At 39.3% G+C, this 25,178-nt stretch overlaps 1 protein-coding gene across 1 annotated transcript; it reads left to right on the top strand.

The window, feature by feature from the left end:
- The first annotated feature begins 10,602 nt into the window (after positions 1-10,602).
- LOC139738605 (retinol dehydrogenase 8-like) lies at positions 10,603-22,810 on the top strand. Its single transcript, XM_071649221.1, has 6 exons — positions 10,603-10,736; positions 16,728-17,008; positions 17,261-17,440; positions 18,304-18,397; positions 19,255-19,396; positions 21,960-22,810. Exons 2-6 carry the CDS (start codon positions 16,741-16,743, stop codon positions 22,185-22,187), a joined length of 912 nt encoding a protein of 303 aa, XP_071505322.1. The 5' UTR covers positions 10,603-10,736; positions 16,728-16,740; the 3' UTR covers positions 22,188-22,810.
- The last annotated feature ends 2,368 nt before the right edge of the window (positions 22,811-25,178 follow it).

Genomic DNA, 25,178 nt, shown 5'->3' with positions numbered 1-25,178 from the left:
ACATTAACAAAGTACTCATTAAAACAACATGCTACATCTTTAGGATCACAAAACGTTTGTCCATTATTCGTAATTTGAGATGTTGACACCTTCTTTTGCTTACCAATGACGTCGTTAATAACCTTCCAAGTGGCTGACATATTTCCAGTAGCATTTTCAAAAGCTTCCGTATAATACATTCTGCGGGAAAGCCTGATAATCTGTGTAAGTTTATTTCTGTATAATTTATATCGATTAACATTATCATTATCAGGATGCCGTAAACTGTTTTTATATAAAACATTTCTTTTCTTAATGGAACGAAAAATTCCCTTTGTTATCCATGGATTTTTGATTTTTTATTGTTTTTCTTTGCAATTGTGGGGATATGTTTGTTAAAATAAGAAAGGAATATATTCCAAAAGGTGTCATAAGCAATGTTTGGGTCTGCAGAAATTAATACATCATCCCACGTTTCCGTGATTAAATCATCGTTGAGTAATGATATATTTTCTAGAGTGAATTTCCGCTTCTTTTTACGTTCTTTCTGCTTAACATAAGAATTCTGTGTGTCGCCACAAATGAAAAATATAGGTAAATGGTCAGAGATATCACTATACAAAAGACCAGATTTCGAATAATCTGTGTCAATATTCGTAAAAATATTATCGATCAACGTTGATGAATTGACAGTAATTCTCGAAGGCTTATCAAATGTGATATTACAAAAATTTGCTTGCAAGATATTGCAAAATCTATTTCTAAGAATGTGCTCCTCTTTCAAAAGATCAATGTTAAAGTCACCCATAATATATACATCTTTGTTTTCTTGATTGATCAGCTCTAATAAGACATCAAAATTATCTAAAAATGAATTACTATCTGTATGAGGGGGCCTGTATATTACACAAAATATTATGTTTTTTATATTATACATATTAATTTCAACACATGTGCAATCAAATTCATTTCCATTGTATGTCAAATCAGGCCTTTCTTTATACGATAATATGTGTGATAGGAACAGGGCGACTCCGCCTCCCCTTCCGCATTTTCTATCAGAACGGACAACAGAATACCCATCAATGTTATATAAAGGGGGAGATTTGTCGTTAAGCCATGTTTCTGTGATGCCAATAGCGGAGAATTTCATATTTATCGTAGACAATAATAATTGCATATTTTCATAATTTCTTAACAGACTGCGGGCATTTACATGTAATAAACTGAAAGAATGCTCGTTATTAATAAATTCTGAATTGAACTCATCCGGCAAATAATATCGACACTGGACATTTTTATGTAAACATGGATTAAATTCATCCATATTTCAAAGGAGGACAACATATGGACCATAACGTTACCATCAGCAGTTGTTTAAAAGTTGCCGAAAGCAGACAAGAAGAGAAGGAAGGCATATAGCAAGTCATACAGAGTGTAAATTGTTTACGAAGTACTGTCAAGAGTAGTGGCCGCATCGCACAGGTGAGATGTCACAGTAAAGATCATTTCTACATCAACTCTCCCTGTACATATATATATATAAAGTCAAAATATCTTTGGAAATATTCTATTTACATTGGTAAGCCTGTACACAGCATGATATTTGATTACATAAGTACACATGGATATTCATATTTGCCGTGGTGCAGACTTAGAGGTCGTCAGAGAAAGAAAGGCAGAGAGGAGGATGATCGGAGAAAAAGAGAAATAGACATAAAGAAACATGGTTGTGACGTAATGAATTAAACAAGAGATATTGAGAAGCATTATTTATAGTACATACACGCAGGAGACTGTAGTGACCTAACTGGAGGAAATGAAGTTGTGCGGGACTCCAGTTCGGTTCCTCCATTTCCCGGCAAAGAAGCGAAGCTTCACACCGTTCTTGTACAGCTCCTGAACGGCTGTGGACCATTTCCTCTTCTCAGCCAGATCGTCAGCTGTGAGATCGTCTGTCATGAAGTACGCTTCCTTTGCGAGCTTCAGGCGCTGATTCTTCATGATGTCGACTTTCTCGCGGTATGACAGGGTTTTGAAGAGGATGTGTCTGGGTCGATCCTTTGAGGCTTTTCCATCGCGGTGCGCTCTCTCTACCTTGATGTCAAGGCCAAACTTCTCCTTCGTGATTTTCTCGACGAGAGCTGTGCAATCCTCGTCGGCATTGGTGGACTCGGGTATACCCACGATGCGAATGTTGTTCCTCCGTGAGAACCTTTCACTCTTGTTGATGGCTGAGTTGTGCCTCTCCACTTCAGATCGCAGCGCACTGACCTCTTTTTCCAGCTCGCCCATTCTTTTCTCCAGCTGCAGATTCCTGTTCTCGACCGCCGTCACTCTCCTGCTTTCAAACTCGATAGCCTGTCCCAGATGAGTCTCCACCTGTTTGATGTTTTCAATCAAGGAATCCACCGCTTTCTTTATCATCCGTTCGAACTTTTCTGTTGCTTCGTGGAAGTAGCGGGCAATTCCTTCAGGTGAAGTTACGTCATCCCTTTTGTCATGGAGATCTCTTGACATGTCGGGCATGTCGTGGGTATCGGATGGCACGGGTGCTGCGGCCGCTGCTGTTGAAGTGGTCTCGGGGTGGTGGTTTACCCGGGGTGGGCTGGCGGGTTGAGCTGCGGAAGGCCGTCTTCTTGGTGGCGGCGTAGAATTCTTCGGAGAAGGAAGAGTGGCGCCACGGTTTTCCACCCCAGAATCACATTTCCTGTCTTGTTTTACCTTCCTTGGCGGCACCTTCCTTGTCTGGGTACTCATTATGATGTTTTAGTGCAGCAGGAGATGTCGAAAACAGTATCCAAAGATTAATATCCAAGTGAAATTCGGGAGAGATGATAAAGTGACGTGTTACTCGCTTGCGGCCATAATTGTAAATCTGTAGATTGATGTCGTCATTCCATATTTTTGCCTCTCATTTGTGGCCCAAGCAAATTTGATGAAATGTGAAGGGAGGTAGTCATTAGATGAAATATTTACCAAAGCTTCTTGATATTCTATGGAATACATCTTCATTAATATAATCTATGAATACAATGTCATTTATTAAAGATTCATATTTTCTTCAGTCTCTTATTGAAATAGCAAATCCTAAAACCAACTCTTGAAATATTTTCATAAGACTATATTAATTCACAAATCACTGAAATACTAATTCCTTCCTCAAACCAATCACAGTCATAAGAGAAAAAAAGTTTATGTTTCCAACTAACATCCTTATTTCATGTTAAGCCTCGTAAATTGAAATTTTGATTAGCCAAGATTTTTTTCACACCTTTCTTACAGACATAGTATAGAGTAGGTGAGGGGCCTGCACTATACAAGTTCGCTTTTTAGCAGCCCCTCAATTTTAATTTCCTTCAAGTCCTTGATGAAACAAGATGTATTTCTATTGATCGTGTGACATTATATGTTGCAAGAATATACCATCATTTTGACGTTCGTATTACCCATGTATATTGTTTGGAAATGAAAATAAAACATGAATGAATGAATGACAGACATATACCAAGTCTTTAAATTTAAGTGTATCGAAAATGATTGAGCTTATTTCCATCACAACATAGGGCATTAACTTTCCACAACACCAAACCTTCTTCATGAAAATTAACATTACCTTTCAATACATTTCTTAATATTTTATCAATCAGTGAGCCATGTCATTTCTCTGAGACTGGGCATAAACAGATGGATCACTTATGCAGAAAAATAAAATGTTATTGTTTATTCAAATTGATGATTCTTGCATTCAGATCTTTAAAAAAAAGACACACGAATTTATTGCATTAAATAAACACGCAGTACCCACTGCTTTAAAGGATTAGATCCAGCACTAGCAGGTGAGCGAAAACTCCGTATTCTATATTAAGTGGATACGACGTCTGTCTCTAGATCAGAAGATCGTTGGTTCGTGTCCAACCGAAGTATGTTTGCCAGTACTTTTATCATGGCTATATTATGCTAATACTGCATAATCGATGCTTATTTAGGTTGATGAAGGATGATTTGATAAATAGTTTCTAAAAAGACAACTTTAAGCAAGAATTCCCTGATTTAGATAATTGTCATTAATTCTTCAAAAATACAGGGATGTGATGCTCATAGAAAGTAGAGTGAACATAAAACTCAGCTGGAGTAAAACCAAAGGAGATATTTCCGTATTGAGTCAATATAATGTGCACTTAACATCGCTTCCTATTTCATGGGGCGATTTACAGGTGTAGAGATTTTTCATTGTGCAACACCCACATCCACGCATGGGGAAGCGGTTATCTCACTATATCTCTCTGTTTCACTCTACAATTAAGTCTGTATGTATGGACAGAGTTCTCTTCCAGTCTACCAAAAACAAACCTACCAGGTCAGAGAAAACAAAGCAGTCAAAAGACAACACATAATAGTGTGTGTGGTATTTTCATGTGAAACATAGCTTTGTACAAGACTATTTCATAAATGTAAGAAATCCGGATAAGGCTGAAGCAGACCCCTTTACACGAGAAAAGTAATCTTTACATAATTTCATGAATACCAGTCTAAGACGATGAGAGTCACTTTAGTAGGTACAAGTGGTACATTATACTATAAAATACATTGCCAATTGTAAAGATATGTGAGAATGTTTAATAAACTTATAAGAGTTTTTCATGGTACGAATGTTTTCGCGATTGAAAATAATGGTGGTCATAAAAGAAAGAAAACGTATTAGATATGACAGCGATTGAGACATCGTATCTTATAGCTTATACTATCAAATGACTATAAACTGCATGGTATGGGGCCGGGGAGGGAGCTATGGCTTTACAGAAGGTCTAACATCAGAGCATCAAATGTGTGTGTAGCGAAAATCTCATGACGCCCCAGTTTATGCACTTTGATCATTTCGTTGCAGCGTCTGGGGCTTTGCCTGCATGTGTCCATTCATAATTGTCAAACTTTGTAATTGTCAAATTTTGCGGACGCGTGTTCACTGACGACCGTGCTGCGAGAGAGCAGAATGACTAAGCAATTTTCTCGTTCAAGGGCAGCTACTGAGCGAAGGCCCAACCAACCATAGGATTTGTTTGGGCACATCTAGCACTGTAGCAGACGCTTGATCCAGCGGGCGCTTTCTCACTTTCCATAGGTAAGCAGAGGACAAAAACAATTGATATGATGATTTACATGTAATTACTGCCATGAAACTATTCACGAAGGAACGGTATGATGGTGTATATGTCTTGATGAGTTCAATACACTAATGCAATGTTGGTTGGTAGAAGATGAACATTCATCGCCTAATAGAGGCGATATGTCATAATAAGACATGGAATAGAAATGATTCACTCAATTTTTGCTCCCTCTGATCCACAACCGTTGTCGTGGTTCTTTTGACACTACATAATAATATACACGAACAGGATATTTCAATTTCATGCAAGAGGGTTTTAAAAACAGACAAGGACGTCTTTTTTTATCTTTTCATACTATAAAGTTTAAGCCAGACCCCCCCCCCAAAAAAAAAGACACAACAAACAAACAAACACAACAAAACAAAACCATAGCGAACGAATATGCCATGACAAAATATGCCAGATGGGGATCTCGCATTGAGAGCAACATACTTTGAAAACTGATAACGGTCACATGACTTTATCGAAAGATGTATGCAGTGGATTGATTGTCGATAGAGGCAAGAAAACAGAATAACAAAACGGTCGCACTGAAACAAAGCGGTTTGAAAGCGACAGACAGAAATAGATCCTCTTATTATGTGGAATATCCAGGTGTTTGTTCGTTTTGTGTGAGTGTGTGTGTATTTGTACTTGTGTTGTGTTGTGTGTCGAGTGTGCCACGTTTTCTTTACAGTTCGTCACTTTTTATGAGATTTTATGAATAGTCACGCAAAGAATAACAACGGGAATTGTTGATGATCACGAAAACATGTGAAAAAAAGAACACTTTGTCTATCAGATATGTGAATAAGCCTTCAGTAGATATTCCTCCTTATCCAAGATTAGCGACAGTGACCTAAATAATGATTATGCAGGGAAAATACAACGAACTGTCTTGCGCCAAACAACCAGTACCGTTTGCCCTCCCCCCCCCCCTCCCAAAAAAAAAAAAAAAATGCCATCGGACTTTCCGCAACGATAACTTTAAAGATAGTGAATCAATCCATTAACAAATTGAATTCCAAAGTATGAAACGAAAAATTATTACCTGCTCTTATACGTCTTCAGAAAACTCCATTACATTTGCTTTAGCGGTCAAAGAGAAATTGAATCTCTGTAGACAATGTCAGGAACCCCTTTTCTCTAAGTTTTGTCCCTTGTGTTCACACTTCTAAGATAATCCAAGTGCTAAACTTGGAAGAAATGTACCCGTGACAACGATTCACATTAATCTGTGACCACTTAACGGAATTGAATGGGGTTTTCTGTGAAATGTAGGTAAGGAGTTATGATTTCATTTCCTGAAATATCATTTAGACTGTTTAATCGTTTTGAAAGTTATCAATGCAGAAATGCGACTGTATCTTTTTTACGGGGGGGGGGGGGGACATATTGTATCTAGCACTCATGCAGGAAAACATTCATCATTAAAGGAGATATTATATATCGATGCATGTCTACGGGGATCTTAAGTACGATATTCATCTAATTATTGAGGTTTACAATAAAAGTCATATCGCAAATATGACCTGTTGGGTTTTTTTTTTCTCGTAAATGCATGAAAAGTAACAGAAAACCAGTATGGCTAAATCATTCTTGTAACTCTCTCTGCCTCAACCTATCTCAAATGACTATGTCATTCGAGATAAAAATCAACAGACAGCTTGATTTGTTTGATATAATACTAATCGAAATTATAACATCTTGTTCTGTCCTTCAGAGCATTTTAACAGCTATTAAAAGCTACTACGAACTTCAAAACATTCTCGTCCGATTTCTTTAAAATGCTGTAGTTGTTTGCATGCGAAATAATCAGAGAATTCATTTGCCTTATGTGTCATTCTCGATACCTGAACTTAACATTTTCATGATACATGGGGTGATTTCTCGGCGTAGATTTTCCAACACGCCACTCCCACATCCACACACAGTTAAACAATTATCTCACTATTTCTTTTTATCTACGGTTATGTTTGTAATATATGAGTACACACAGTTCACTTCCATCGAGACAGTCTATGTTTACACGGAGAGCAAACATACCACGTCGGTTCAAACAAGCATGAATTCAAAAGACCTCTACATGGTGAGTGATTTTTCCATGTGAAATATATATTAGCACAAGAATGTTTCATCAGTGTATTTGGAATTATAGCATGATGGCTGCTACAGGCCACTTCTCACTAAAAACTAGTCTTACATTCTTCCATTAATGTCTGTCTATACGCGAACGAGAATCTTTTCAGTAGATAATGCGATAGTAAGCAAATAATCAACGTTGGTGAAGGTGATGGGACAAACTGTCACTTCCGAGGCGATCTGGATGTAGCTATCTTTCCGGAGCGCAGCTGAGGAAATATAGCGTACACATTCAGATCGCCGAGGAAGTGATAGTTTGTCTCATTGCCTGAAACTAAAAGTTGATTCTTTGCTTTATATTCCACATCTAGGGTCCTAAAAATTCCCATTTTATTCCACATCTGAAACCGTTTTAGCTGTCTTTAGGTATCCTTAGGGCTTAGGCTACGTGTGCGCGTAGATGACAAAACACCGAAGTGAAAGTGTGTTGCACTGTGTACTATCAAGTGACCTAGGTCACATGATAGTCCACAGTGCAACGCACTTTTACTCATCTTGCGTTAGGACTGTGTGGAATGTGTGGAGATCAGCGAAACAAAAGGGACTATCAACATAGAGTGTAACGAACTTTTCTTCTCAGGTGATGTGATGGGCAAAACTACGCTTCATCACGTGATCAGCTCTGGACCAATCCTTTTGCAACATTCTTAGTATGTGGAATATAATACGTAATAACACGCCTTTGTTATTATTTTAAGGACATATTTTTTTATGAGACCATTCAAGTTTCAATGAATTTTATCAAAGGTTTCTACATGGAATTCAACTTAAAAGTGAAAATCATGTGGGAAGAGTGCCATTGAAGATAATCTATATAGATTGAGAAGAAGTAAGGCAAAATAAGTAAGAAGACACAAAACACAAGTCTGAAAACACCGTCATCTTGTCATCTTCACCTCCACACCATGAGATCAATTAATACTACAACGTACTAATTATAAAGTCTAAGGATTCCGTACAGTCTGATTATCAAAATTTGTTTTGTTCCTTCGAGCTATGATATCAATGTTGGCAAAATCATATCGTTTTCACATCAACTCTCAGTTCAATCTGAAATAAGGCTTGCTTTTAAGAGAAACGCGTCAATTCAACGGACTGATACATGTATGTAAACTACAGCAAGGATGACTCAGCAGTTTTGAAATTGGCTGTCGATCCATTTTGTTTGCACTACCCTCCATCATTAGTAATATCCAAAAATATATCTGTGGCAATAGTATGTTGTCAAAAATCGACGCGCGCCATTTTCTCGCCTAGCTCTCTATCATCGATGAGATTTCTGATCAGGTTGCTGAACATGCTTACAAAGTTAGTTGGCCTTATCAATTCTCTGCAATACTACTATACCATAGCACAGGTTTGTTTGCCTTTCGCTGATCTGAGATGGAATAAATGTCTTCCCTTACTAATTAACATTTCGTAGATTAACGCGTACGAGTCAACGACTAGCAAGCGGTAAAGAGTTGACATGTAGCACCTCTACCTATGGTATAGCTGTTGTGCGCTTTCCTTGCCGGAAAGAACACAGTCTGGCACAGTTTGAAACACAATGTGAAACACAGTGTAAAATCTCTTCACACTGAAACACAGTGTGAAATTTCGTCACACTGTGAACACATCGGGAATCATCAATTCACAATGTGAATCACAACATTGATATATGAGCTCTCAGTAAAAAACAAAAACAAAAAACATGCAGTGTGAAAATGATACTTTTCACATTGTTGAATTCAAGCATTTTCACATAGTCGACTAAGTGAACACATTGTAAACACTGTGGGACACTGTGTTCTTTCCAGCACGTTATCTTTAGCACCTATAGTCCCTCACAATCCGCTCTCATACTTTCCTCTCTCCCTCCCTCTCCTTCCTCCTCTATCTCTCTCTGCGCTCGTTGTGTTTTTCTCCCTTTTTTTTTTTTGCTCGATAATGTCCATAAATTTTCTTGCAAAACTTGGTTCTCCATTCTTTTGTATTGTCGGGAACCTCTTCTGAACTTAATTATTCTATATTTGAATGCAATGCCAAAAATGGTACCAACAATCACAACAACAGTATCTTCCGACCTGTCTCATTTAATGCAATATTTAAGTTTGACCTTGAGTGTGACAAAGGTGCTGTGAGGCATATCAAGCATCCTTCTCATCTGAGAATTGTTTAAATAGATAATACCATACACTAATTAGTCACTATAATTTTTGGTTTAAAAAAAGAGAGGAGAGGGGATAAGGGCCTTAACGGCCATGTTTAGTGTGTAAGACGTTTACCGTGCAGTGTTGTAGGCCTAAGGGATAGTTTACAGTTACTATGCATGATGAAATTCTTTTCATAAGATTATTCATCAGCCCGATCAAAAGTTCTTTAATTACACCAGTCCTACATGATGCTGGCAACAGTTATAACCTTTCTAATACTCCCACTTTTTTTCTCATCGGTCATTCGTGGGAAGCAAAGTCTCTCGGCCACCCACCGAAGTTTATCGGATGGCAGTGTGATAAAACCGACTTGCACTGGTCGATTATCAGGTCAGTGTCAGACATGTCGATCGTGATACTCATCGAACGATCTTCTCCCTCATTGGATCACGGCCGATATGTCCGACATTGACCTGGTAGTCGACCCTAGTCGACTAACACTAGTCGGGCTCCTCAGACTGTCCTCCGATACACTTTCGGTGGGTGGCCGGAAGCAACAAACCTTGCTTCCGACGAGAGACCGATGAGAGAAAAATGAGGGTATTTAATAGAAAGATTATCGCTGTTGCCAGCATCACGTAGGACTTGTGTAATCAAGAACTCCAAAGACCCTTTTGATCGGGCTAATAAATAATCTTATGAAAAGAATGATAAAAGGAAATCTCTGTGGAATAGGGGCATTAGTTTTGCCAATGTTTGCATGAATAACCGCTGGTGAATCATAATTCCCACACTATGACCCCTCGCTCAGAATACGTGTCTTTCGTACATGACAAGAGTGTTTCCAACATCGAAATGTATAATGGTGTTAATAGGGGCAAGAAACGAAAAAGACAATGACAGCGATTAATGAGATATATAGTTGCTCGCACCATGTAATACACTGGAGCGGGGAAGTGGGAGGTGGCTGCATGTACACATATTCTGTGAGAAGCTGTCACATCAGAGCACTGAACGTGTGTAGCGAAATATCTGACAACGCACCCCATCATGCACTAGCTCATTTCGTTGTGGCCTCGTATTATGTCTTTTAAATGTGTGCATTCATGCACTGTTAGAATTGCTGGTTGTGTTATTTCATTTCATTTCATAAAGCATAATGGGCGTACGCACTGACGAGCGTGCTGCAAGAGAGCAGAGTGACTCAGCAGTTTTCTCGTCCAAGGGTAGCTATAGAACGACGGACCAACCAGCCATCAACACATACTACATTCTGACACCTATCCATAGCAGACGACTGATTCCGCGGACATCATCTCACTCTAAAAACTAGGTAAGCAGACGACGAAAGACATAAATATGACGACGTTACTAGCCGTCAACGGTTAACGAAGGAACGATTTAGTTGTTTATGCTGTATTTGTCTTGCTGATACATTCTCTAAAGCCCCTGTTCCACTATGCCTTTCTCGCCACGATTTGACAACTTTCTCAGATCCGGAAGGAAAAACATGAGCCGATCTGGACACAGTACGATGTTAGAATGCTCTAAGAACGATGTATTTACGACTATCACGTGCTTGCCATAAGCTCTAACTACGATGATTGGGAATGAAAATTTACAATCTCTACCGCTGCAGATACGCTTTTAACTTTAGAGCGATGTAACCACGCTGTCACTGCGATGTTGCCGACGTTATCCGATCTATGCTCGCTGTGTCTACGCTCTGAGCGATCTTATCACGTTGTTCCCCCTGCCCAGAGAGCTGAAAAGTGTCCGATATGTTCCCCAATGTCCATCGATTCGACTGTCGATCCTCAGTCATCTTATAACCATGTAAAACCAAAGATATATACTGTGGACCTCGGAGAGGCTTCTCAACTCACGATTCTTCTGCAGAAATTCATTATTAATCAAAGACGTGCTGATCTTTCCAAGGCTTTTTCTTGATGTCCTTGCTTTTATAGTTCGCCTTTTTCCCGTTGTAAATGATTTTCATATTCTTCAAAATTCTACCATGTCCTCTTTCTCCTCTGTTAGCATTACGTGCAGTCTCTCTTTCTTTGCCTTGTGGGTAGCTGCTCTGCTGCTTTCTTTTCTTGTCTTCATCTCCTCTTCTTCTTCGAAAATTTGCGTTCCTTCTTCATGTTCTGATTCGACCCGCGCAGCGACAACGTCCTCCTCCTTAACAGTTTTGCCTCTCGATCTCTGTGATCTTCTTCTGGCAGACATTTTGACTGCGAATTTCCCAGCTTATCGGCTGCGTCGCTTTTAGAGCGGTGAGAGCGGAAGACGAGCGTAATTGAGTCTGGGAAAGCGTAGGAACAGCGTAGCCAAAGCGTAGGAACAGCGTAGCCAAAGCGAAAACAGCGTAACTAAAGCGGGAATGAAAAGTACCTGGCCTTGATTTTATCCCAGAGTAGTGAACGTAATGAGAGCAGCGTTCGGGAAGGTCGCACTTTGATCAGGGAAGAGCGGCGCAGCAGCGGGACCAAGTCGGTGTCTAGTTTACTTCCTGTTCTGATCCGATATTACTACGCTTAGAAAGACCTTATTACGCTCATCCCGCTGTGTTTACACTGTCACTACGCTCTCCCCCACTCGCCTTACCTTTCAAAATAGGTCAATTTTGATTGGGGAGATCGGGAAGAAATTTTGAACCTGTTCGATCTGATATGAAAAGGTGCTCGCTCCAACCTCATTCTCCGACCGCTGTTATTACCATGCTTCCAATCCCCGTATGCTGTTGCCGATCTCTCCCGATCTGCTAGATCGGGATAGATCGGTCCAGATCGTGATAGTGGATCGCGGGATAAAGACCCCCTCACACCTGAGCGAATTGCCTGAAATATGACTTGCTATGGCTGGCGAAAGGCATTTTTTGAAAAATCGTTTTCAATGGTAATTGGTAGCAAATCATATTTACCCTTCGTGTTTGGGTTCGTACACCTTCTGAACTAACAGTTGCGATTATTCAAATTCGCACGGGATTTTCGAACATGTTTAAAATTTCCCGACGAACTGAAAAATCGTCTGTCATTTGCTTGAATTTGCATCTCTTATTTAGTCTGCGGTAATCGTTCGTTTATCGTTCGTGTACTATTGTCAAGCATAGTCCCTCATCGCGCTTTTGCCAAGGTGGACCGATCTCCAAAGAAGCCTAAACGAAGCAACACGATGACTAAATATGACTTGCGCATAGAAACGAAGATACTATGACAAACGTATTTTCGCTTGCCATTTTCTATGCGAAGGGAAACCAAGATTGACTTTTACTAAATTTGAATAGCGATGCATACACGAAGGCAAGTCTAAGAGATACTACGACAAACTATGGATTGCGAAGTGATACGAATACGAGCGAATGACCTGACGAAAAAAAAATGACGAATGCTGAGCTGCTCTCTGTGACCAGCCACTCACCACGCTACTCATATATAAACATTCCACCCGAAAGTTTCAAAGTTTCTTCAGAAAAATGGAAGATGCCTCCCGCCTCAGAGTCCAGTATTTACTGGCAATGGCTTAGAATGAAGTTATACATCAGCAGCTGAACCTACACCAGTTCATCTGAGGCCGCTTCAGATGGAGACGAGGCTTCAGACGACGTCGTATTTGGAGAAGGACGTGGCTGAACCCTGCCAGAAGATGGGCTTTTGGAATCTACGACCAGCTGTTGGTTGAGCTCCGAAGAGAAGACCCTTCGACTTTCAAGAAATTTCTCTGCATACCCCCTGAACTCTACGATGAAATCCTGGAGAGGGTCAGAGGAAGAATCAGGAGGCAGTACACCTGGTACAGGGAGCCGCTGGAAGAAGGTCTCAAGTTGGCAGCTACTCTCCGTCATCTTGTGTCTGGCACCAAGTACTCCAACATGCAGTATTGGTGGAGGGTGCCTGAAAACACCCTGTTTGTAGTGGTCAGGGAAGTGTGTCAGGCCATATGTGACGAGTGTGCAGATGAAGTCATGAGAGCCCCTTCAACCCCTGATGGATGGAGACAACTTGCTGGTGGATTCTACAAGTACGACATGCGGTGGAATTTTCCCCACTGTGTGGCAGCTATTGATGGCAAGCATGTGGCCATCAGGAAGCCTCCTCTGTTTGGCTCGCTATAATATAACTACAAGGGCTTTTTTTAGTACAATCCTGTTGGCTATAGTTGGGTATAGTGACTACAAATTTGTCTGGTGCAATGTTGGTGGTAGGTGATACAATAGGGGAAGGGGGGGGGGGGTAGGTCGAGTCAATTTAGGGGTACGTCAGATTTGTTATCACCTCACCACCATTGTTACTGTTTCAATATTTATTTTTTGCTAAACTGATAGCAATTGGGGCAATTCATTTCAGTTTTTGCTTGATACCCTTTTTCTTCTCCAAAAACGTGCTTTAATTAAGAATAATTAATAATGTTGGATATTTATTTCACACAAATGACCTTTTGTGTAGAAGCAAAAATCTGAAATTGATTGATTTGTTTCATTATAATGTTGGTATTTTTATGTATAAATTTTCAATTGATGAGCTTCCTGACATTTTTGCACATATGTTCATACAAAATAACTCTCTTCATATCTACCCAACTCGTCATCGTGAATCCGTGATGACTATCACCTTCCACGTACTCGCACATTTTTTGCGAAAAAAACCATTAATGTTTTACAGTGCCAAAAATACTGGAATCTTCCGGCTGATTTTACTGTTTATCTTTGCCGTCCTTTTATCTAAATGTAAATGTTGCGTGGATGATTTCTCTGGCCGCACTAAAATCTGGACGGACCTGGTCGCTTTTATACTCCCCGAGGAGCGCACACACACGTACGAGAACGCCTGATCTATTCTTTCGTCTTCGTTTCCAATCGCACGCCATATCAAACCATTGCTCATTGTTCATTCGTCTTATCGGGTCATATCAACCCTTCGCTCGCCTTCGGCCGCAATTTCATTAGTTTATAATCGGATGATTTGAAGGCAATTTTATTTGAAATCGTTGAATTTGCGCGCATTTCGTGCATTTTTCCCATTCGTCCCCCTTCGTCCCCCTACATTCGCTCAGGTGTGAGGGGGCTTTTAAGCTGTCAGTGTTGGTGGTAGAAGACAAGTGCTTAACAGTTTGAAAGGTGGTAGAAACCAGATCTAGACTTGAACAAGCGACATGAATGATTCACTCAATTTCTACTCCCTCAAATCACAACTGTTGGGTTGACAACAGACTGTTCACCACGCACACACTATTCGCTATTTGAATTTGGAAGCACATAGTAATGGCCTGCCTATTCTGTAAATTATAGTTTCGACCATAAACGAAGAAGGGGTATCTTTGGCAAACTTGATTCGGCACGACCTTGCCCATGGCCAACGTATTGACTATACTAAGTCACAAACAGAAGCAGCGACCACATACAAAAAAATAATAATCAAAGTATAATGTGACTTATTTCGCTGATGCAATTCGACGACAAGATTTGTACACCAATCGATAAGAGAAAATAAGAGGTTATTATCACCATTCTGTACAGTCTTGTCCGTATAAAAAATATCAAAAAAATAAGGGGTGATAAAGTTCTAGTTGAGATGGGGATTAAGGTTTCCATCTTTTTGTGAGATAATGAAAAATCTATTATGATATATGAAAGAGCATATCATTTCAAGAGAAATTAGGAGTTTATTTTGTGAAAACTTGTTTTGAAATGGCTGAGATATCCAAACAAAGCGATCCTAACATTACCACCTTTTATTATGATCGCTTTGTTTTACTTTGTTTTTGGATATCTCAACCATTTCAAAACCGATTTTCATTCAATAAACTTTGAATTTTTCTTAGAACTGTATGCTCTTTAACATTAAATTCAAAGAGCGGTTTCTAGTTATCTCACTGAAAGTTAAAAGCTAAATCCTCACCACAACCAAACCTTCCCTTTAATGCCATACCATCTAATTTACCGCACTTTTTTTCCCCGGGAAGGGGGGGGGGGTATATTTCTTTATCTATACAGTAACGTACTGTATGTTACTGCTGGTTAATGACAAAGCCAAATTTTGACTCTCTTTATAAAGAGGACGGAGTTCTCTTCGGCAGCTTCCTACTACACTTCCTACAAAGTGAATGGAATAGCTTTAAAATTCTACTCTTGTATAAATGATGCTGTCTTACATTCCTGTTCGTTTCTTCTGAAACAGAGCAGGGTAATGCAGTGATGGCTTGAAGTGGAAACAAGTGAAATACCTTATGTCCAAAAAAAAAAAAAAAATTACTGCGGGACCCTCCGCGATGATAACTTTAAAAATAGTGAATCAATCCAAATACAATTTCAGGATAGGAAACTATAACTCATTGCCCACATCTCACAGAAAACCCCATTCGATTTGCTTCAGTGGTCAAAGAGAAATGACGGATTTTGTATATAGAGCATGTCAGGATTCTCTTCCCCCCAAGTTCTTCTTTCCAAGAGCATCCAAATGCTAAACTTGAAAGAATCAGGTTCATGACATGCTTCGCAACAATCCACATTTCTCTGTGCCCGCTTAATCAAATTGAATTGGGTTTTCTGCAAAATAAAGCTAAGATATTATATTTTGACATCCTGAAGTAGCATGTAGACAGTTTAATCATATTGGGTGTTATCAATGCAAAAATCTGATTGTTTTTTTTTTTTTTTGGGGGGGGGGCGGGTAACATACTCTACTGTGTCATGTTGAGGCTCAAGAGAATGGAATAGCTATAAGGTTCTACTCTGTATAAATAACGCTTCCTCACATTTTCGTTCGTTTCCTCTGCAACAGAGCAAGGTGATATATATATATATATATATATATATATATATATATATATATTATTTGCAGCGATGGTTTGAAGTGGCAACAGGTGAAATACTGTGCCATGTAGAGCCTCAAGATCAATCTACTAGTAATCAAAGTGTTAACCTTGTGACGCCTTTAAGCCATCATTGGAAGATTGGTAGATATAACCAGCTGAGGACGAGTCCCGAGTGTACTCGGGCAGGGGTCTATGAAAACTGCGTGTAAGGAACGACAGGAAAGGAACATTTCAGACACAGTAATGTCCAACGGAAGGATAATGCCCAGTGGAAGGATACACTCATATAATAATGTCATTGGATATTTTGCGCTGGAGAGAAAAAAAAAATTACCTGAACCGATATCATCTCATTTGGTAACCCTGTTCAATCTATTTCATGTGATCAACGATGTGTACGTTTTCATAATTCCGAACGAAGAAACAGAATTGGATTCACCTTGCTAATGAATGTGTTTACCGCTTCGGCGTGGCGTTTTCAAATCACCATAATATCATATTCATTCAGATACCCTAACACCATGGCTTCGGGGAAGAAGGTCACTCTTATCACCGGCTGCTCCTCTGGCATCGGCCTTTACACGGCCGTCAGGCTGGCCAAGGATGGCAATTACAAGGTCTACGCCACCATGAGGAATCTCGCCAAGAAGGGGGAACTGGAGAAGGAGGCAGGCAGCGCCCTCAACGACAGCCTCTTCATCCTGGCCCTGGACATCTGCAAGGAGGCTCAGATCGTGGAAGTCGTGCAGAGAATCCTGCAAGAAAACGGAAACCGTTTCGACGTTCTGAGTGCGTAAGAACCTATACGGGAACTACTTCCTTCATTCGTGTACTCATTCTTATAGAATACATGTACTCACTTGTGTTATGAACTTAATTGTAAAAGGCATCCAAAAGTGCTTTTACGGGGATTCACAGTCGTAAAAATAAAATAGATAACAAAAAAAAAAAAAAAACTTGACGTACATCTTATGTGAATAACATGAAATATTGTTATGATAACATGTAAATGGACAGTGTGCACGGTATCATCCCACTCAGTAAACAACGCGGCCTTCGGTCACTTCGGGCTGTTCGAAAACATGTCGATGAGCGACATAAGGCAGATGATTGAGACTAATATGATTGGGACTTACCGCTTGACCCAGGAAGTGATTCCCATCATGAAGAAACGACAGACGGGTCACATCATCAACATCAGCAGTGTCGGTGGTATCATTGGTAAGCAATTTGATTGAAAACTTGTAGGCCTACGTGCCACAGGAAGACGAAAAAATTCCTTCCCTTGTCGACCTTACTGAGTCTGAGAAGGCGAGATGAAAAATCTCAACTTCTCTACATTTTGGAAGAGAAGGCAAAAAGGTGACTTGTGGTATCTCGTCTTATCAACATCTCCAGACCACGAAAACAAAGAGACGAAGTTTCACAACTCGTCTTTTGTCGACTACTCTGACCCGAATAGGCGAGGTCCCCCACTTCGCTTTGTGCCTCCTCGGAAGTCGAGAAGCATATAATTATTTTCATCATGATCATACTGCACACTTGAATAGTAACATTTTGTAATTCACTTCGAGTTCTTTTGCATGGCGCTCAACTCTGTATACTTGGTCTTCAAACATCGTTCTCTTTCGCACGCACTAAATCCGAACTCAAACAAAGCAGACGGATTGGACACCCAAACGGAGGATTACATGTACTTGGGAATGATGTGCTTTAAACAATACAAATTCTACTGAAGCTTTTAATACCACTGAAAAAACCCCAAATCGCTTACAAATCGCTTGTTTACATACTGGTAAAATGATGTACTGTATTTTATACTAGTAATGAGTGAAATGCAATGCATTCAATTCAATCAATTTCAATTCAATTCAGTTCAATTCAATTTAAATCAAGAGTCAAATGGAAAAATATCACCAAATCACAGAAATAGAGCTTCTGGATACAATAAGCTCATATGCATAACATACGACACCAAAATTGTGCTTTGATACATTTTCCTATCATTCTCACTTCTAAAAAAATACATTCCGCATCCTTGTTGAATCTATCGTACACTTGTACTTATCACTTGCTACTGACAGGCGTTCCATACAATGCCGTCTACGGTGCAACGAAGTTCGCCATGGAGGGCCTGACTGAGTCTCTCTACCCAGAGCTGCGGATGTTCAATGTGAAGTGAGTAGCTCCCAAAATTGTAGAATTAGGGCTTTGACACGCCTGTAAGCGAAGTCCGGTCGCAGACCTTTAACAACCAAAACTTTCTGGCGACCATCGCAGACCTTTAACAACCAAAACTTTCTGGCGACCATCGCACCCAATCGCCGACCAACCTTTTGCCAACCAGTTCGGTTGGCAAAAAGTTTTCGATGCAGCATCGAAAACATGTAGCCGCCCAAAACCGATAGCGGACCGGTCGCCGACCGCCGACAACTATTTGCGACTTAAAAAAGAAATAAATAAGAAAAATATATTGCAACCTGTGACAACCAGTGATTTCTGAGTTCACAGACTGGTCGCAGACTGGTCGGCGACCGATCTTCACGTATAATGATAAAAATAACAACAGGGAGACTCTTTTAAAGCGCTTATTCCACACCTGAAAAAGATACTCATGGCGCTATGCCAAGAGCCATAATTGGGAGCTACCACATGACTTGATCGTTTACACTGGCTTAGGAAACGACGAAACATTACAAGCAAGCAGCAATGAGACTTGAGGCTTTAAAGCTCCTCCGTAGGTGGTGGTCAAATGACGACGAAGAGTCTTGTCTGAGAGTTGATGTTTGGAAAATCAAACCACGGACCTTTTGAATGATTATCCGTGATTTGATATACTGAGCCACTAACACCTCCTCCTCGGCCTACGAACTGAATGTAATTATAACTACGTATAATGTGTCGGGTTTTTTCTTATTTTTCCACTTATTATTCCTTTGCCAGAGAAGAATTTCCCTTTCCTTCTTGCCCCGTCCAAAGTTCTGAAATCATTGTCCTTTCACGCTGACCCTTCCAACCGGCGGTTAAATTCGCAGGATCAACACTGTTTGCCCCGGTGCCGTGGCCACCAGTTTCCAGCAGAACATGTCGTCCAACAAGACGGGTACTTCCGATATGTTTGACAAGGCATCCGTGGATGCGGTCTCCAAAGATGTAAAAGACCCCAAGTCCGCTCAGGTAATGCAACACCCAAACGTTAGCGATATCAGAATCAGGGAAATACCCTAGCTACTTGTAGTTTGGTTACATACCGCCCTCAGCGTTGAAGACAACTCGGCGGTACTCAAGGGCAACTACAGTACGTATCAAAAAAAAAATGCAACAAGATTTAATTTAGAATTTGTGAAGATTGTGTTAACTTTACACCAAAGTGAGTAGCAACATCTTAAAACCACATATCTCCTCTTTCCAATGATATCTTATTTATTCTTACATGGTCATGGATGGCTGAGTAATCATTCTTTTTGGACAATGGGTCAAATTGGACTTGGGACCAAGTTTCAGTTAGTAAGACCAGCATAAATCCTTTTCACTTCTCCTTTTTTTTAATGTCTGAAACTGGAAACGGTTTGCTCCTAGGGCCCTTATTCTTTAAAAACAACATGAACGGAAATGGGTACTTACAAATTTTAAATGAACATGTGATTCTTAAATTAATGGAAAATTTTCCTGTGCAACAAAGGGGTGTGTTCAGACGCCTATGGTGGGCACAGGATGGCGCACCAGCCCATCGACTAGTTGCAGTAAGAAACAGATTGGCTGAGGTATTTGGATATTGGGTGATTGCCTTGTATCATGTTGTGGAGTGGACACCACGATCTCCGGATCTGACTTGTTGTGACTTTTTCTTTGGGGTTATCTCAAGAGCTAAGTGTTCATTACCCCCCCCCCCCCCACCTGACATTGCAACTCTGAGACAAAGAATTACTGACGAGTTTGACGCTCCACGCCACCAAACCCCAAAGGGGCTGTGCGTGAGATGGAGAAAAAAGCTAATCTCTGTAAAAAAAAAGAAAAAAAAAAGAGAAAAGCTAATCTCTGTGTGGAAAGGAATGGTGACCATGTTGAGGGGCATGGGATGTAATGTTAAAAAGAGATATCCGAAAGAAGACAATGGTTGCGATTATTAATTTCATTATTCCATTTGTTAAGTTGATTTCTAATAAGGTGCATTGATTCTTGCAGTGTCTATACTTGGTCACAAGTCCAGTTTGACCCATTGTCCAAAAAGAATGATTACTCAGCCATCCATGACCGTCTATGAATAAATAAGATATCATTGGAAAGAGGAGATGCGTGATTTTAAGATGTTGCTACTCACTTTGGTGTAAAATCAACAACAAAATAATGACTCAGGTTGAAATAATTGGGGGTAAAAATTAAGTCTGCATTTTCTTTCCCTTCTTCTTTCCTCCACAATTATTTTTGTTATTACCATTTTTAAAATTTTCGTGGGTTTCATTTAATTTCACTTTCACTTTCAAGTTATTTTCATTTTTCAAAATGACAAATACATCAAAATAAGTATTATGTAAAATGATACATGGCATCCGGCTAAGATGCGCAATAAAACATTGCAGAAATATAAAGAACATGGTGGCCAATCTATGAACGTTTAAATCTAAGTATAAATACTAAGGAAATATAATGAAACCTACTTAAAAACAAGCTTGTTATTAAAGCGTAGTTCCCATCTGTATGAAACAAAGTGTACAGATCAGGATAAGGAGCACGGATACAACCTCTCTAGGACCAAAATAAAGAAAACAAAAAGAAAAGACCAATATACGAGGGGATATAGCAAATTCTTCTCAAATACAGATTAGGAAAACAAAAATTAAACCACATGCTGCGGACGGATGAACATTTATCATTATACATCATTGTAACAATGTTGACATTATAAATACTGCCATTTTGACAATGACAGGCTGTAACTCGTCACATATTTTCACACTAACTGTAGCCCCTCTGTTAGAATGCAATATTCCTCTTCGAGGAATGTCTCATGTTCATATTGCCATGAGAACTACTATTGTGTTTTTGTTGTTTCTTGTGTTTGTGATGTAGTGTGATTTTGTCAGGCAGCTCACCACAAGCTCTGCTTTTTTAGGTTCTGCCTTCCTTGTACAACTTTATGTATGTGATTTACAACATGAAAAGATGGAAAATAAATGTTTACAAACTTGAAACTTGAAACTTGATCGAAAAGTAAGCAGCTTCAGCCAAGAAGATGCTTTTTATCTGAAATTTGGACACGTTCCAGTATAGAAGTTTTTGGGTTTATTAATGAAACGCCAACTAAGTATGTAACTTTAACACCTGGATTAAAAAAAAGCAGTAATTCAATTCAGTTCAGTTCAGTTCAGTTCGATTTTACTCAGAACTGCATTTTTTTCCAAGGATATGAAAGGATAGTATATGAAAAATGACAACAGGTGTATCTGACAATATGATAGGAAAACAATTTTGCATTCATAGTATAACAATATCATAATCTTTAAAGTATAAACATAACAATGAGATCAAAGGAATCGACGATACACTTCTTTCCAAATAAAGAGGAAGAAGAAGAAGAAGAAAATGCACGAGTCTGTCGTCTTTAAGCACATGCTTGATAGTGATGGCAGCCTCAAAATCTAAAAAAGGAAATAAATGAAGAAATGGCTATGCATGTCATAATTATCAAGATACCATCAAAGGATTGATCAGAGATCACATCGTGATTTCTCAATCACAGCTGATGACCGGATTCCTCAAGTTGGTCAGTGAGAACCTCATGCCACACGGACAGACTTCGGAGCAGGTTGCCGACGTCATAGCTGACTGCCTCACCGATCCGGAGCACAAGGTTCGCTACGGGACCAGCGACTACGGATGGGGCGTGATCAAGCAAACCTACGCCGACGGGGTCGGGGCGACCGGGGCCCTCGGATGGTACGAGATGATGAAGAAGCACCAGAAGTAGAAGATGATTATCATCTTATGCGTTATCGCATGTCGGCATGTCCACTTTTAGCTAGCGTAGCAGGCCATTGTAGAAAGGAATTGGTAGACATAAAATCAAAAACAATGAAATCGAGAACTGAATTGAAAACAGAATTGAAAATTTGAAAACGTGCATGACACCTAGATTTCCTTTGCTACATCTTCGTCAAATAAGCTGCTGAGATTCAGACAACGTTCCAAAATAAGGCGTCGTCTTTAGCTAGGTTTATTAATGGGAAATCGAACTGTGATAGAGACGTAAGCTATGGTGTGGTATAAATCTGTGTGGTGGTTGCATAATTTATAACTAAAAAAACAACATGTTCAAGACGATAAGTGTGAATGCTGTCAATTTCCTGTGTATCTAGCACTATTTCGTCATAGTGAATTCAACTTGGCATCCCATCAGAAGTTGCCTTTTGTAGGGGGTAATGAACGACGCATCGGTGAAATACACATCTTTTACCGGGATAGGAACGTATTTCGAGCCGCGTCGTGACTCTCCTCTAGCCGCTACTGTGTCAGGGACTTTGCGTACAGTGTACAACACTACGGGGTTCTTCTAAGCCGACCAACAGTAAAAGCATGGAAAGGGCTAAGAGACACAATGCGAAATATGAATTCAATATTTTCGTAGTTTTTCCCTTCTTTCTTATAGAGGTGGCAAAATGCTCTCATACTGCATAACTGATACTGCAGTTATGCTTGCCTTATATTTGTCGTCCCCAGGAGTATTTTCGTCAAATCAGTTTGACTCCTTCTGCAAGCATGTTGAATATATTCCGATAGTATAAATAAGCATCAGCTAGCTTTTTGCTCCTTGCTCAAAGGTGTGGTCAGTTATGTTACACTTTATACTTTTGGTTTGTTTTGTTTTGGTTTTATTTCTGCATTTTCTTTCTCCAGGTACAATGACGAATCAATACAAATTGATACAGAGTATGCAAAAGAGAGAGAAAGTAAAACGTAAAAATCAATACAAGAATTGTGAAATTCGTATTTGAAACAACATCGTCCCTTATATAACATAAATGAATAAAATCAACCTATCAAAGGCTCACTGTATTCGTGTATGTTTACAATGGAGAAATCGAAACAAGGGACTGTCGTCATTAGCAAAGCTTGACGCGGATGAGGCCCTATGCCATACACAAATTGCTTACAATACCAAGAAACCTACACATATAATTATCAAAGGGATGGTATAGTTTTGGTTGAGATGGGATTTCGGGTTTCCAACTTCTTTTGTGTGTGTGTGTGTGTGTGTGTGTGTGTGTGAGAGAGAGAGAGAGAGAGAGAGAGAGAGAGAAACCTCCTATGAAATATGAAAGAAGGTATCATTTTAAAAGTAAATAAAAGTTTATTTGATGAAATTGATTTTGAGAGGGCATAGATATCCAAACAGATTGATACTACTGGCAGGTGTGACTCACCTTTTATTTGGATCGATTTGTGTTTACACTGTCTTTTTGATATTTCAGCCATTTCAAAACAGAGTTTACTCAATTTAACTATGAATTTCTGTTCGAATGGTAAGCATGTTAACATTTCAAAAAGTGGTTTCTAAGAATCTCACAAACGGTTAAAAGCTGAATTCTCATTCCAACCAATACTATCCCATCCCAACTGTTAAACCGTGCACGTATTTCTACAGACGACAGAACAGTGGCTGTATGCTTTACAAGAAAAACATCTGCATCTGTCTATTGGCTACTTGTTATACACTGTCACGGAAACCCCATACAGGTAATGATAATAATTATGCACATGAAATGCACGTCGTATAGATAGCATTAATACACTTAAATCTTATTTTTTTCATTTTCACTGCACATTAGCCTAACAAAACAGTGTAATCAAACTCATTCTTTTATTTTTGTTTCTTACCTAGACTTACAATATTGTTCTACAGGGGTCTAGCTAAGACTATCATCCCAAGCTCTTTAGTGGACCCCTCCATTTCTGTCGTAATCATAGTTTGTACTATTTATAGTATGCTATTTCATTTCTGGTATTTTCAGTTCATGGAAGAACACTGTATTTTGTTTGTCTTTTGCATTTTATTTTGTTGTGTGCCTGGCATAAAGAAGAAGAAGAAGAAGAAGAAACAGAAAAAATGTATTTTGTTGGTGGAAATGAAGTAAGTTCATTTCAGTTCAATTTGCTTACAATAAATCACTTCTTTTTCTTACGGCATTCATTCATTCTAATGGCATTGATTACTTTTAACTAATTTGAAGCATTCTAAACACGATGAAAGTATCATAGAACGTGTCATGAATGCATTTCCTAAAATCCCGCCTCATCCGTTAAGTGTAGGATATCTCTACACATGTATTGAGAAGACAGGAATTATGCACCTTTTTGGACAGAAACCCACACGAAACTCATTATACTGTTATAATCTATAACGTATAACCTGAATGATGTGGAAAGCGATACAGAAGTATTTCCAAGATTTGCAATCATGGAATATTTGACAATATAAACGTAATCACTTTGGGGAAATACGTAAATACTGTATTTTCTCCTCTGTCTGATAACGCATGTAGAGACAAGAAATCACACACCGTGGGACCGTTTCATAAAACTTGTCATCAGTGACAACTGCCACATTTCTATGACGAATTTGCTCTCAGCCACTTAGATGCAAGGATTTCAGTAGTTTGTCACATCTATGACAACTTGTCACTGATGGCAAGTTTTATGAAACGGGCCCCGTATGTTTAATTATATGTATGTAGATAAAGAGACAAACGCAGAGAGAGAGAGAGAGAGGGAGAGAATACATAAATTTCCATATGCGTCAATTTCAATTCAATTTCAATTTCAATTTTATTTCCATTTCCATTGAATAAAGAGGGAAAATATATATGTGCAATACATTTGTAAAAATTTAAAAGAAAACGTACAAGTGGTCACGAGTAACAACAGAACTTCCTTTCTAAGGTATATACATATATATAATACA

This window comes from Diadema antillarum, unplaced genomic scaffold (genome assembly GCF_040938485.1).
Source record: "Diadema antillarum isolate AM-2024a unplaced genomic scaffold, OU_Dant_1.0 seq00000759_RagTag, whole genome shotgun sequence".
In the NCBI taxonomy this organism is placed as follows: Eukaryota; Metazoa; Echinodermata; class Echinoidea; order Diadematoida; family Diadematidae; genus Diadema; species Diadema antillarum.
The sequence above is the reverse complement of the archived record's forward strand: the minus strand, read 5'-3'. Positions and strand labels throughout refer to the sequence as shown.

What these genes read in the sequence shown, in the direction of transcription:
- LOC139738605 (XM_071649221.1), top strand. Translation starts at nt 16,741, where the DNA reads ATGGCTTCGGGGAAGAAGGTCACTCTTATCACCGGCTGCTCCTCTGGC. An exon ending in CAGTGTCGGTGGTATCATTG is followed by an intron (nt 17,441 to 18,303) that starts GTAAGCAATTTG and finishes TGCTACTGACAG; the next exon opens with GCGTTCCATACAATGCCGTC. An exon ending in AAGACCCCAAGTCCGCTCAG is followed by an intron (nt 19,397 to 21,959) that starts GTAATGCAACAC and finishes TCTCAATCACAG; the next exon opens with CTGATGACCGGATTCCTCAA.